The sequence below is a fragment of the Malaclemys terrapin genome, chromosome 5 (genome assembly GCF_027887155.1).
Source record: "Malaclemys terrapin pileata isolate rMalTer1 chromosome 5, rMalTer1.hap1, whole genome shotgun sequence".
NCBI lineage: Eukaryota > Metazoa > Chordata > Testudines > Emydidae > Malaclemys > Malaclemys terrapin.
Window position 1 is genome coordinate 5,452,756 of NC_071509.1, and position 15,564 is coordinate 5,468,319.

The 15,564-nt window shown below is 48.0% G+C and overlaps 1 protein-coding gene across 3 annotated transcripts in view; it reads right to left on the minus strand.

The window, feature by feature from the left end:
• RAB11FIP5 (RAB11 family interacting protein 5) overlaps positions 1-15,564 on the minus strand; it is a 114,239-nt gene that overhangs the window by 37,567 nt on the left and 61,108 nt on the right. For all 3 annotated transcript variants that reach the window (XM_054029576.1, XM_054029575.1, XM_054029577.1), the window contains exons 2-3: positions 10,507-10,964; positions 5,727-6,471 (exon numbers count right to left, since the gene is read on the minus strand). In XM_054029576.1, coding sequence (XP_053885551.1) covers positions 5,727-6,471; positions 10,507-10,964 — 1,203 coding nt within the window. The remainder of the gene's footprint in view (positions 1-5,726; positions 6,472-10,506; positions 10,965-15,564) is intronic.

The following is a 15,564-nucleotide window of genomic DNA, read 5'->3' on the forward strand; positions in this document are numbered from 1 at the left end:
CAGGGAGGGGAAGGGAACGAGGCCTTGCAGTCACTCTGTGGCAACGCCCCCCAGCTCTGTTCTCGTATCGGGGGGCCAGAGCTCTCCTCCTCCTCAGGCCAGCAGGGGAGCCCCCCCACCCACTTGATCGTCTCTCCAGGCCTGGACATCGCCCATCTCCCCCCACCAGCAGGGACTCTGCTAGGCCTGGCCTAAGGAAGGGCCCGCACACAGAGTCAGCCAAGCCACCGGGGCACCCACCTCCAGGGCGGCGGCTACTCCCTGCAGTGGCTGGGGCAAGCTGGTGCCGTTGCTTGGAGAGGATGGTGCCGGCTGGCCTAGTCCGTCCAAGCCCTTCCCAGGCCGGCTGGGAAAGGCAGGCCTGGCAGGAAACAGGAAGTCAGCCGTGAAGAAGCGGAGTCATCCCTCACCCCTCTGCAGTTTCCTAGGCTGTGGGAAGGAGGCGGCTCTAACCTCCGCTACCGACTCCAGCCAGACCTCTGGGCAAGTCGCTTTGGCCCAAACGGAAAGGGGGAACCACTGATCTGCAGTACCTGACGTGACACACCTGGGGCCTGAATTTCAGAGGTGCTGAGCGCCCCCAACTCCACCGGAGGCCGAGGGGCGCTCCAGGTGATCAGCACTTCTGAAAACCAGGCCCCAGCTATCTCTGACGGGGCACCCCAAACAGGGGTACCCCCACCACTCAGTGGCCACTCTTGAAAATCTGGCTGTCTCCCCCACCTGTGAAGTGGGAGGGGCCCCAACTTACTGCACACCTCCCAGGGATGTTGTAAGGCTTTATTTCAGGACTGCTTCCATCATCTGCCCTGGAGCCATCTCCAGTGCTGGGGTAGGGACACATTTCACTGACGTGGGATTGCACAATGAGACTGGCAGTGACACGGGCCAAACAATGGGGGCCCGATTCTCTACTACCCTTCATGGCATGATGTCACTTACCTCTGTGCCACATGAATGCAAGGTGGGTGCAAAATGTTACTTGGCAGCACTTCCCTCTCTTACCAGTGGTAGCATTTTACACCCGATTTGCACAGGTGTTAATGGCTACAGAAGGTGTATGGCAGTGCGGAAGCCAACACCTTAATATGGTTGGTCAAATTAGGTCAGGAGGGCCACAGAGCCGCAGAAGCTGTGTGCAGCAGACTTCAAAGTGGACAGAGCTGTCACTAGCGGTTAGTCAATAGCTCAGGGTGGTCTCTCTTTAGGCTAATTGAGTTAGTTTGTAGTTAGGGGTTTTTAAAATCCTTTGAAGATATAAAGTGTTGGGTGTTTTTACCATAACCTCGCTTTATGGTTAATGGGTTGAGTGAGTTTCTCTATTTGCAATTTGCCCCATTAATCCTATTTAACGACATCTTTCACTTTTCTGTTGGCCCTTGGTCACTAAAATATACTCATTTGATCATTCTAACCCAGTGGCTTTCAACCTGCGGTCCGCAGACCCCTGCTGGTCCACAGACTATGTCAAACATTTCCAAAGGGGTCTGCGCCTCCATTTGATATTTTTGAAGGGGTCCGCCTATGAAAAAAAGGTTGAAAACCACTGTTCTAAGCCATGATGATCCTAGAAAAAGGTGGGTGAATAGATCTCAGGCCTGGCCTGGTAAGTGTTCGGGACAACTGGGCAAGGTTGCATTACTTGGAGGGTTTCCCCTATTTTTTGTCATCAACAAAAATGACTAATCAAAAATCCTCCAGCCACTGTGCTTATTCCCCCAGTTCCAAACAGCCCTTCCCCCATGCCTTCCCGGCTCCCAACTGTACCCCACCCAGACACCGAAACCGCCAACCTCACCCCTGCCAATGTCTACCTGAGCCAAAAATAAGCTGCACGCTGAAAATGGAGGGACACTGTACAACGTTCATATTTAACTCTGTCACAGAAGGACCCAGTAGTGATTTCATTTTCTTATTGAATTCAATAAAACCTGAAAGTTTAAATTTATCTGCGCCTGGCTCAGAATTCCACGACTGCTACAGAAACTAGGTGCTGGTGAGTTCGCAGGGTCTGGTGTTCCATTACCAAACCTAGGAGCCACCTACACATTAACAACAAGCCAAGGCCTTCACTTGTGACATTGTCAAGTTGCCTGTAATCAGGTTAGTCCAGGATGCTCCTAGGGGCTTTAAAATACCCCTGTTAAGTTCTACTTGTTTACTCAGTTGACTAGCTGGGGTTAGTCTGCTTGAAAAAGAGGCAGCAGAAAGGAAATCACCATTCTAAGGAAGGCTGGGGTGGAGGTTCTCTCTCAGGAAGACACCTGCTGCTGACTTGCTGGGTTACTGAATGGAGAAGTGCTGCTGCTTGTGGTTCCCGAAGACTACATCAGAAGTGAAGCGGGAAGAGCTTGCCACTGACGTACCACCTGGCCCTGGACACTTCACTAAACCTGCCTGCTTCAGTAGCCCCACTTGTAAAATGGGGCTTATACTGCCCTACCCATAGAGCACAAGGGTGCTGGCAAATCAGTCTGCACAGAGATATACAGTAGAACCACAGAGTTATGAACTGATTGGTCAACCACCCACCTCACTTGGAACCGGAAGTATGCAATCAGGCAGTGGCAGAGGAAAAAAAACAACCCGCAAACACAGTACAGTGCTGTGTTAAATGTAAACTACTAAAAAATAAAGGGAAAGTTTAAAAAAAGATTTGCCAAGGTAAGGAAACGGTTTCTGTGCTTGTTTCATTTAAATTAAGATGGCTAAAAGCAGCATTTTTCTCCTGCACAGTAAAGTTTCAAAGCTGTATTACCTCTATGTTCAGTTGTAAACTTTTGAAAGAATCACCATAACGTTTTGTTCAGCGTTACAAACATTTCAGAGTTAGGAACAACCTCCATTCCCAAGGTGCTTGTAACTCTGAGGTTCTACTGTATAGTCAGCATAGAATTAGTGATTCAGAAGCAGAAAGTGAAATTAACTAAAAACTGACTAGTTTAGTTTCCCTCTCCAAGATGAAAGAAATCTAAGATGTGAACATACTGGGTAAAATTTTCAAAAGTCACCTAGCAGCCCAAGTCCCATTGACATATAATAGGAGTTGGGATCTCAGGAAGTCATTTAGTGGGTAAAACTCTTTTAAAAGAGACCATCAATTAGCAAGGAGTAAGATTGTAATTTGTAACATCTGACTAGATTGTTAGATGTAGCAAGCACTGATCCCTCCCCCTGCCCCAAACTGCCATGGGAGCGACGCTGTTATAATGAAAGGTGGAAGTCCGCAAGGTGAGGAATGTCTTTGGAAAGTGATTTTATTTTTTCCTTTTATAATTTCCCACCTTTAATCTGGTTCCATGTGTCCACAGTCTTCTGCAACTGTAGCATTTTCCACCAGTGTACAAGGGAAGAATCATGTTTTCCCCTTAATAATGAGCATGCAAGGTAGCCATACTTTATCATCCTTGTCCAGGCTGCAGGAAGCAAACCTGTTGCGCTCTGATAACATTGTAAGAAATCCTTTTAGCATTTGAACCAATTGTTTCAGCACCCCAGGCCCTTACCTCAAACAAACCAGGGTTTGTTCCTCTTATGCAGCCCTAGACCAGCATTCTCAAAACTTCCTCTTATTTTCTTTTAAAACTTGAGTCTCCAAAGAACAAACAAACTTTTCCTCCTGCTTCCACTCCCGGCAATGTTGCAAACCTAAACAAATTCTTAAGAACAGCATGATTCATGCAGAGCTAAAGGCACCGCAAACCAAATGTACTTCAGAATTGATTTGCCTTGATGGACCAGGGATAAGCGACCGATTCGAGTTACAGCATTCATCCTTTTTATTAAAGTCAGTGAATGCTGGGGTGGGTGAGTTCACTCCCTGCAATATCAGCAGGAAGATTGGGCTGAAAATGGCAGACAAGAATGCACAGGTGATGGAACCTAGGGGTGCTGCTGCACCCTCTGGCTTTAAGTGGTTTCCATCAGGCACAGGGTTTACAGTTTGGTTCAACGGTTCTCAGCCCCCCCCACTCACCCCACAAGAACTCAACTGTTAAGAAGAATGAGGAGGATGGGGGTGGGAATTGCATCTCCATGATATAACCAGCATATAACAGGCACAAAGTTGAAATAGTTCCACGTGCCACAGACTCCTGCACCTGTGTAGCGGATGAATCACCATGCTATGCTAGAGCAATTAGAGATGCATAAGCAGGAAGAAAGAGGGAAACAGCAGAGCTGGGATTAGCCACTTCAGAAGGGTTCACTCACTTACCCAGAGTTACCCACCTAGAATCATAGAATCTCAGGGTTGGAAGGGACCTCAGGAGGTATCTAGTCCAACCCCCTGCTCAAAGCAGGACCAATTCCCAGCTAAATCATCCCAGCCAGGGCTTCGTCAAGCCTGACCTTAAAAACCTCTAAGAAAGGAGATTCCACCACCTCCCTAGGTAACCCATTCCAGTGCTTCACCACCATCCTAGTGAAAAAGTTTTTCCTAATATCCAACCTAAACCTCGCCCACCGCAACTTGAAACCACTACTCCTTGTTCTGTTATCTGGTACCACTGATCACAGTCTAGATCCATCCGCTTTGGAACCCCCTTTCACGTAGCTATCAAATCCCCCCTCATTCTTCTCTTCTGCAGACTAAACAATCCCAGTTCCCTCAGCCTCTCCTCATAAGTCATGTGTTCCAGCCCCCTAATCATTTTTGTTGCCCTCCGCTGGACTCTTTCCAATTTGTTCACATCCTTCTTGTCGTGTGGGGCCCAAAACTGGACACAGTACTCCAGATGAGGCCTCACCAATGTCAAATAGAGGGGAATGATCACATCCCTCGATCTGCTGGCAATGACCCTACTTATACAGCCCAAAATGCCGTTAGCCTTCTTGGCAATAAGGGCACACTGCTGACTCATATCCAGCTTCTCGTCCACTGTAACCCCTAGGTCCTTTTCTGCAGAACTGCTGCCTAGCCATTCGGTCCCTAGTATGTAGCAGTGCATGGGATTCTTCCGTCCTAAGTGCAGAACTCCGCACTTGTCCTCGTTGAACCTCATCAGGTTTCTTTTGGCCCAATCCTCTAATTTGTCTAGGTCCCTCTGTATCCTATCCCTACCCTCCAGCGTATCCACCACTCCTCCCAGTTTAGTGTCATCTGCAAACGTACTGAGGGTGCAGTCCTCACCTACCACCCTCCTGGGCAGCAGAGTGCCACCCTGAATCAAAGATCCTCCTTTATAAACAATGCACCTGTCACTAGCTATCTTGATCCCCAAGATCCCAACTGGGTGCAACAGGAAGAACAAAGGGAATGTTAGCTACCTAGGAATAATATTCTATAGCACTTTCCCACCAAGGATTTCAAATATGCTTTGCAAACATCCCTGAGAGACCTGTATCATCCCAAAGGCCCAGAAGGGGGAACTGCCTTGCCTGGGCTCACATAGTGGATCCGTGGCAGAAGCAGGAATAGAACCCAGGGCTCCTGACTCCCAGTCCTGTGCTTTAGCCACAAGACCAGCCTTCCCCCTACAGGAGACACCAACAGACAGTTATAGCCCCTTGGAAGTATTTTTTCCTATCACAGCATGGCCAGAAAATAGGTTTGGAAAGTGCATCTAATTCGGGATCACAGTTCCATTTACACTGTAGAGCAACGTCGTAACTGCACAGCTTTTTAGATTGTATCTGGGGGCAGCTTGGTTAAAGATCTACCGTGGCCTCTGAAGTGTGAATGTGGGGAGCGGTTCAGCATAGTCCATAAACCTGGCTTTACTGACCTGGGTTTCTGAGAAGGTTCTTTGGTGTCCTTGGATCCAAACCAGCTGCTGCTCTTACTCTTCTCGTCTCCAGCAGCTGTTACTTGTGGAGATACGGTCAGGGATGATCCCAGCTTCTCTCCCAAGCTTTTGTTCCCTGCATCACTTTTGGTCCCCCCGTGGTGGAAGAGGCTGATCTTGGACTTCTTGTCTTCCTTTCTGGTTTCCTCAAGGGGTTTGTCTTTCGTTGCCTCCATGGAGAAGACCAGCGGCGTTGCGATCTGCACAGGTTTGATCTCTAAGCGGCTGCCTTCTTCCAACTTGGCTCTGCCTAGGTGGTTGCTGAGGGTTACCGCTTTGGTTGAGACCTTGTTCTCCTCTTGTACTGCTAAGCTGGGAGGAGAGGGAAGGAATCTGGGCTCTTCTTTCTGCTGCCCCTTCTCAAAACTGCTGGCTCCCCATGGCAGGTCTTCAGAGTCAGGAGGAGGGAAGCCAGCATGGAAACCCTCCTCGGACTTTCTGGCGATATTCTGTAGAGGCAGGGACAGCGGTGAGGAGCTCGGTAGGCCAGACATCGGGCTCTTTGGTGCAGGTTCATCACTGTAAACATGGCTTCCATTGACACAGATAGAGGATCTGGAGACAGGGTCATTCTTTGGCTTCAGGCTTTGGATTGCTTTCGGCTCTGCTACCACGTTAACCTGGGAGATCTCATCACTGAATGCTCTCTTGTGGGTTAATTTTGGCGAAGGCAGATAGTCTTTCACTAGAAGGGGGAAAAAGCAGCATCAAATGAGCCCATCTGCCTTGAGCCCAGATATTTCACTGAGCAACACTGTCTTCTACCACCTGCCAATGCTGAAGGTATCAGTGAAACTGCTCCAAATCCCATCCTCACAACCCCAGCTGTGGCTTCTCCTGATCATATAATGTAATTATAAATAAATACTGAGACTAGGGCATGAGCACATTGCTATAGAAGCTATCGCTGTCTCACCAAGAGTAGCAATATGATCTCACTGAAGGATCAAGGGAGGAGGATAAAACCTTCCTTTGAAATAAATCTGAAAGTTAGTAAAGAGGCAAGAAACTCTCTGAAAAGATCTTAGCGGTATGTGGATTTGTGCGGAAGCATGGCTTAAAATTTTACATGGGGAAGGACTGCTCCTCTAAGATTCACTACAATGACTATGCTAACATACTGCTTTGTGAAGAACAGTCAATTTAGTTGTGGACACTATGGCGGATGGGAAAATGTGACTTAAGTTTTCCCTGCATTCATTCCCATTTCCAGGTCACACAGTGCCTGAAGACACACAACAGCTTTTTGCAATTAGTTGTAGAGTTCAATCTGCAAAATTGCTTGACATTAAATGGTGCACATCAGATTAGACCTTTCCACGCGATGTGGTTTGGTTTTTCCCCCAGGGATGCACATACGGTAACTCCTCGCTTAACGTTGTAGTTATGTTCCTGAAAAAGGCGACTTTAAGCGAAACGATATTAAGCAAATCCAATTTCCCCATAAGAATTAATGTAAATGAGGGGGGAGGAGGGGGTTAGGTTCCAGGGGAATTTTTTTAACACGGACAAAAAACTATATATTATATAGATATACACACAGTATACGCTTTAAACAAACAATTTAATACTGTTCACAGTTATGATGATTGTGAAGCTTGGTTGAGGTGGTGAAGTTAGAGGGTGGAAGAGGGAGGGATATTTCCCAGGGAATGCCTTACTGCTAAATGATGAGCTAGCACTCGGCTGAGCCCTCAAGGGTTAACACATTGTTGTTAAGGGTAGCCTCTCATCAAGGCAGCAGGAACAAGAGGGAGGGGAGACAGCACAGCAGACAGAGACAGACACACACCTTGTGTGTGTGGGAGGGAGAGAGAGAGAGAGGGAGAGAGAGAGATGCACACTGCCCCTTTAAGTAAGCTGACCCACTCTTAAGTGCACTGTCTTTTTAAGTGGATCAGGAAGTTGAGACAGCAGCTGCTGCCCCAAGTTCTCTCTGTCTCTCTCCATCCATGTCCCCTCCCTGCTCTATATGGAGAAGGGGTAAGCGGGGCGCAGGAGCAGGGGGGAGGGGGACACCCTGACATTAGCCCCCCTCCCGCCTCCATGCACAGCAAGCAGGAGTCTCTGGGAGGAGCTCCAAGGCAGAGGGCAGGAGCAGTACGTGGCAGTGGGGGGAGGGACAGCTGAACTGCCGATTGATAGCCTGTTGGGCGGCTGCAGCACAGGGAACTTAGGGGAGTGGGGAGCTGATAGGGGGAGCTGCCGGTCCACCTGGGTTACAGGCCCCCACCTGCTAGCTGCAACCGGCTGCTCTTCCTGCACGCAGCGGACAAAGCAGGCGGCTGCCGAACGACGTTAGAAGGGAGCATTGAACAACTTTAAACGAGCATGTTCCCTAATTGATCAGCAGCGTAACAATGTTAACCGGGACGACTTTAAGTGAGGAATTACTGTAATTGTGCGAGGGCATCAGGTAGCAGCAGTTATGTGCATTCTCACTCCAGCACCACCCAGGGCATCGAACTTAAGGGAGCATGCAGCATTGCGTGGCCAAGAAACTGTTTTTTAATGCATTAATACTAGGGGTGTCGATTAATGGCAGTTAACTCCTGCGATTGATTAAAAAAACTTAACTGCAATTAAAAAAACTAATTGCGACTAACTGCAGTTTTAATCGCACTGTTAAACAATAGAATAATAATTGAAATTTATTACATATTTTGGATGCTTTTCTATGTTTTCATATATATTGTATTCGGTGTTGTAATTGAAATGAAAGTGTATTTTTGATTATAAATATTTGCACTGTAAAAATGATAAACAAAAAAAAAGTATTTTTCAATTCACCTCATACAAGTACTATAGTGCAATCTCTTTGTCCTAAAAGTGCAACTTACAAATGTAGATTTTTTTTTGTTACAGAACTGCACTCAAAAAACAAAACAATGTAAAACTTCAGTGCCTATAAGTCCACTCAGTCCTACTTCTTGTTTAGCCAATCACTAAGACAAACAAATCTGTTTACATTTACAGGAGGTAATGCTGCCCTCTTCTTATTTACAATGTCACCAGAAAGTGAGAACAGGAATGTAAATATCTTGCGACGCCGGCTACAACAGTGCCATGAGAGCACGTGTTCTCACTTTCAGGTAATATTGTAAACAAGAAGCGGGTAGTATTATCTCCTACAAATGTAAACAAACTTGTTTGTCTGAGCAATTGGCTGAACAAGAAGTAGGACTGAGTGAACTTGCAGGCTCTAAAATTTTACATCATTTTATTTTTGAATACAGTTTTTTTTGTTCATAATTCTACATTTGTAAGTTCAACTTTCACAATAAAGAGATTGCACTTCAGTAATGGTACGAGGTTAATTGAAAAATCCTATTTCTTTTGTTTTTTTACAGTGCAAATACTTGTAATCAAAAATAAATATAAAGTGAGCACTGTATACTTTGTATTCTGTGTTGTAATTGAAATCAATATATTTGAAAACGTAGAAAACATCCAAAAATACTTAAATAAATGGTATTCTATTATTGTTTAGCAGCGCTTTTAATCACAATTAATTTTTTTTTAATTGCTTGACAGCCCTAATTAATACTGATCGTTACCAAGGACCCGCCTCTTGAGCTAGTAAGAGAATTTCTGAATGTACTGTCTCAGGACAATCAAATTGTTTGTGGACTAATTACTGATTTTTCTCAGCAAACAATAGAAGTTAATGCACCGTGATGGCATCCCTGTTCTGTGCATTGCCTTCTGAGTGCCGAGACTGACAGAACTCAGATTGCTTTAGTCACTGGAGTCCAGCCACTTTCTGTTCAGACACTTTTCATCCAAGCCTGAAAAGTTCCCTGAGACAGGAGAGGCAGCAGAGAAGCTCAGTAAGTTAATGCTCCATTCTGCTTGACCACTGTGCGTTCAAGGTTCACTGCTGGGAAGACACCAGATGCGTGGAACCTGCTTTCGAGAGGTAGAACAGAATTCTCTGTCTGTGCTGTATGATTATCACATTGGAGATTTTTAAGAGCAGGTGAGAATCACCTATCAGGAACGGGTCTAGGTAATACTTAGTCCTGCCCTGAGTGCAGGGGACTGGACTAGATGACCTCTCGAGGTCCCTTCCAGTCCTACAATTCTATGAACAGAAAAAATGGATCCACAGTGAATCTTTAACGTATGGATGGGCAGAGCTTTTGGGGACAGCATAGACTGCAGCTCCTGGCATCCATATGTTAGGACCCACCATTTCTCCCACCTCTGCCCCGAACGGATTAACAGAGAGGGCCATTTTCTCTTTCAAATGGCATTAACTAGCCCCCAAGGAGAGAGTTCAACACCCACTAAAGGATGCTGCTCTTCCAGCTGAGGCCTAGGGACTACACTCTTTCAGAACCATTTTCCTGAGCTGAAGACAGCTTGGTCTTTAGCTGCACTCTGAGCCCTGGAGAGGACACCTCCCCCAGGGTTGGCAGGGCACCATGGGGGAATTTTGCCTTGCTACGGACTGTGCTGTACCAGTTCTGTGCATAAACAGAGGGTTTCAATCTCCGGGTCTGTCAATCTGGCATTAGAATAGCTCAACCCACCATTCCTTACTGGTGGAGTGTCTCTGGCACCTTCATGCCAGCGCCCCAGCCACTCCAGTTTATAGTAGGCCTCACAGAAGAAGGTAACTTATAAAGGACACTTCCTTCTGGTGAGCAATCAGTCAATGCACCCAAAGTACCCTAGGCAGCCCCTTATTTAGTGATTAAAATCAGTATCTTCTTACCAGAGTGCTCTGTGGACAGACTGCTGTGTCTGCTCGGGGATTTGGTTACCTCGGGAACGTTAATGGTTATGCCAAAGTTGTTAGCCAGGCTACCGCTGGCTGAGGAGGTGGTGCTGTCGGAGCCCAGCGAGGTGTTGGACTGGGTCAGGGAGGACTTGCGAAGCTTGTTCTTGAAGAAACCGCCCTTGCCTTTGGATTTCTTGCGCCCTAGCTCGTAGTCCTCCTCCATGTCGAGGGCCCCTGTGCTGCTGGGGATGATAGCAGAGGCAGATTCCAAGTCGTATTTCTTCTTCCCCTTCATTTTGTCCTTCAGCTTGCCGAAGGGCGACCGGGGCTTGTCCTTCATGGAAAGGTCGAACATGCTGGCCGTCAGGTTGTTGCGGGTAAACTGGATGGTGACCTGGATCTCTCCTCGCTCCTTCTCCTTTTTCCCGGCCTTGGAATGTAGCTTGTGCCACCTGGAGTTTGAGAGAAGAGGGGAGAAGAGCCTGTTATTTCCAAGAACAATGACTGAGCCAGAAAGTGCTCAGAGGGAAAGGCCTAAGGCAAGACAGAGAAGGAAAACAGAACCGATCAGGTCTACGCGGCTGCTCGGGGAATTAGCTGACATACTGCACTGGGGAGAGCACCTAGTCACTAAGACAATGCAGACAGGCTGCTCTTCAAACTATTCGATTTGCTGCTTCTTGAGTTCCCACTCAGCTGTGACCCCTTTTCACAAGCCAGGGAGCCCTGGTGCATGGAGACTTAGCTGCCATCGGTTTTGTTACATCCCTCAGAGCAACCACTGTGGGTTCTCCTTGGAGCGGGTGTGGTCCAAGCTCACTCCTATGACACAACCTGCACTTCCTTGGACACAGGGCGCTGTGGAACTTGGGGCACTCGACAAGCTAGTGAATTAACTCTCTCCACCCTCCTCACAAGGTGAGGCAAGTTTTATGATCCCCATTCCAAAAATGGAGACGCAGAGACCCAGAGAGGAAAAGTGACTTCCCCAAGGTCACACGGCAACCCGCTGGCAGAGATGAGAACAGAACACAGATCTCCTGACCCCCCCAGGCCTGGGCCTTCTCTCCACAAAGGACTGAAGTCCCATCCCACAGCCAGAGGGTGGATCCCCATTGAAACAGCTTAGGTGGTCTGGTGAGAGGAAGCCAAGCTCTCTGGACAACTGGCTTGTGGTATCTCCTTCCACCCATGCTCTGGCTCCCTCCTCCTGCTTTAGGTATCTCCCCCACACTTCCCAGCTGCTGCTACCCTACCCAGTATCGACTTCTCCATCACTCCAGGCTAATAAAGTGAAAGGCCTAATTTTTAAGGACCACGTTTGACTGCAAAGTGCCTAGGATTCTCTTCAGGCCTACGTGCTGTATGAACATAGGGTGCTGTTAGCCTACGCCTGCTTTGCTCGCTGTCTGGCTAGCTAAATGTTCTAATGGACCACCGACATTATGCACGAAGGTCAGAAGTTCCTTGTTGATATGGAGTTCTCCGAGGCCCAGGCTCCCAGACCACGCACAGACAGGACACATGACAACTCTGATCTGATAAGGGCAGCAGGCCAGAGCCCAGTAGGTACAAGCGCAGCAAGGACTTCCTCCAGACGCTAATGGAGGCTAACTGTGGACATGGGGCTCCACATAGGATGTTTGGGGATTCCACCTAAGACTCAGTTATGCTACATAAGGCTGAGAGACAAGAAACTCGTTGGCAGGCCTCCCACCTCAACCAGGGCTCAGTCACCACCAGGGACAAAGATGCTGCAAACAGAACATAACAAGCTTTCTGACGATGTCTGAGCCAGCCCAGAATCCGGCTCTCCCCGCTATGGGACAGTGTGTCCCCCAGGGCTCGTGTGGGGTCAGTGGGTGATGAGATTCATATACGCACACAACTCAGGGCATGAAGGTGCCATTTGTAAACAGACCTATTACCGTCGCATACCATATTTTAAGGCATATTCCTACATTCAGTTCTCACCCTATTTCCACCAAGTAACTTGTTCACATTAAAACAAATTACCCTCCATAGTAATACAACATGTGCATTCCAGAGGAAGGCCCACGTTTTAAAAATGACTAGTTATTAATATAGAATAGAATCATAGAATATCAGAGACCTTAGGAGGTCATCTAGTCCAATCACCTGCTCAAAGCAGGACCAATTCATAACTAAATCATCCCAGCCAGGGCTTTGTCAAGCCTAACTTTAAAAACCTCTAAGGAAGGAGATTCCACCACCTCCCTAGGTAACCCATTCCAGGGCTTCACCACCCTCCTAGTGAAATAGTGTTTCTTAATATCGAACCTAGATCTCCTCCACTGCAACTTGAGACCATTGCTTCTTGTTCTGTCATCTGCCACCACTGAGAACAGCCGAGCTCCATCCTCTTTGGAACCCCCCTTCAGGTAGTTGAAGGCTGCTATCAAATCCCCCCTCACTCTTCTGCAGACTAAATAACTCCAGTTCCCTCAGCCTCTCCTCATACGTCATATGTTCCAGCCCCCTGATCATTTTTGTTGCCCTCCGCTAGATTCTCTCTAATTTTCCACATCCTTTCTGTAGTGGGAGGACCAAAACTGGACACAATACTCCAGGTGTGGCCTCACCAGTGCCGAATAGAGGGGAATAATCACTTCCCTCGATCTGCTGGCAATGCTCCTACTAATACAGCCCAGTTTGCCATTGGCCTTCTTGGCAACAAGGGCACACTGCTGACTCATATCCAGCTTCTCGTGCACTGTAATCTCCAGGTCCTTTTCTGCAGAACTGCTGCTTAGCCAGTCGGTCCCTAGTCTGTAGCAGTGCATGGGATTCTTCCTTCCTAAGTGCAGGACTCTGCACTTGTCCTTGTTGAACCTCATCAGGTTTCTTTTGGCCCAATCCTCCAATTTGTCTAGGTCACTCTGGACCCTATCCCTACCCTTCAGCGTATCTCTCTCTCCCCACAGCTTAGTGTCATCTGTGAACTTGCTGAGAGTGCAACCCATCCCATCATCCCATCAAACAGACACAAGGTGGATGAGGTAATATCTTTTATTGGACCAACTTCTATTGGTGAGAGAGAACAGAAAATAAAAGATATTACCTCACCCAGCTTGTCTCTCTAATATCCGGGGACCAACATGGTTACAACTACAATGCAGAGTCAATTAATATCTTCTAAAAGAAGATTGTGGTTAAAAGGAGAAGAGCTTGGAAATTCAAAATTAAGGCTCGACTTGAAGAGCAGATGCCCCCCCTGCCCAAACTGTAACTGACTAGCTCTGCCAACCTGCCTGCTCTGTGCCTGAATTTGATTTTGCCATAAGGAGTGTCTATTAGAAAGGAAGGGGGTAGAAGAGCACGAGAGAAGAAAACCATTGCGGTCTGGGAGAGGCAGGATAGCTGAGTGGTCCAAGCACACATCTGGAAGCCAAGAGTTTCTTTATTCCAATCCTGGCTCCACGGCACACACCCCGCCCCCTTGGGAGAGGACAAGGGAACAAACAGGTGACAGATGTGAAGTGCACGTACCACACTACTGGACGGTGCTTGGATACTACATACAAGGGGGATGTTATTCCCAGTCTCCTGGGGAAATTCTCTTGTGGTATCTATTAGACTGCAAGTTCCTTGGGGCAGGGACCGGCCTGTGTGTGTTTGCACAGCATCTAGTTCACCAGAACCCAGACCTACGCTGCAGAGCAACAATAACGGACCGCTACTGCCCCAGCCACGGTCTTCATTTCCCATCCTGAACTGCAGCGGAGGGTTTCTGGGCAGCGTCACAGATGGCTGAATTTCAACAGTATTTGAAATGATTCCTATGCAGTTTGTAAACTTTCTGGGATCCCTGGGAAAGATGAAAGATGCCATGGCACCCTTAAGGCCACTACCCCGATATCGCCTTCAAATCCAATACCCCACGTCAGCCATGGCGTCTGCAAGACGTCAGCCAGCCTGCCAATGACAGTGGGGTAATGGGAGAAGCTGGTGTTTCTAGGGCTAAACCTTCAGAACTCAGAGCCATCGGGCTGCCAGCCTGCTCGTATTACCCTCCCCCTCCCTGCTGGTCCTCCGTCGTATCTGGTTTCAAAAATCAGATGAGAATGTCTTTTGGGCAGGCCCTTGTCTTTGTGTGTCTGTACAACGCCCAGCACCATGCGGCCATGACCCTAACCGGGGCATCTGAGTGCTACCATAATACAAAGTAATTAATAGAAACTTATAGGGTGACCAGATGTCCCGATTTATAGGGATAGTCCTGATTTTTGGGTCTGTCTCTTATATAGGCTCCTATTATCCTCCACCCCCTGTCCCGATTTTTCACACTTACTGTCTGGTCACCCTAGAAACTTGGCATCTCTGTCAAGTGACTGGCTAGTTGCGGAGTCCACATGGAACATTTCCCAGGTCACAAAGCCAACACGGCACTGTCTGCACTGGGACAGCCGCAGAGCACCTGGCCCCGCAGGGCTGCCTTTTCACACCTGGGGGGGGGGGGGGGGGCGGCGGGACACGCTCCTTCAGTCCAGCCCACCTTTGGCCTGGATGCCCTGAGCACTGCCAACTCTCGCTGATTTCAATGGGAGCAGCTCAGGACCAGGCCTCAGCATCCAAACAAGGATACCTACAGACTTGTGGTCGGTGCCTTACTGGATGGAGGCCGCCAAGAATAACAGCTCTGCAATGCTGCGTAGGAAAACTATCCCAGCAAGCAGGAGGAAAGTGCTGTGAACACACCTACTTCCCTCCAAGAAGTCCCGCAGCTGAAGTGTCTCCACACCAGCTCCCATGCAGGGTATACGCTGCATAATTTCCTCCGAGCGCACTTCAGGAGCATAAGACAAGAAAACACCACCCTGTGTGCTCAGATACATTGCTTTGTTCTAGCCACAGCACCTCCTGTTGGTCAGATTACAGGGAAGGTACTAGCCCAGTGTTACCTACAGACATGCAGCATCCACAACCAATGTATCCAGGAGCACATCCTGCAAATCAAATAAGATCCCACGTTGGCACCAACCCCTCCCCGGCACCACAGTGCCCCATCAGTTTGAGTTTCACAACTAGGTA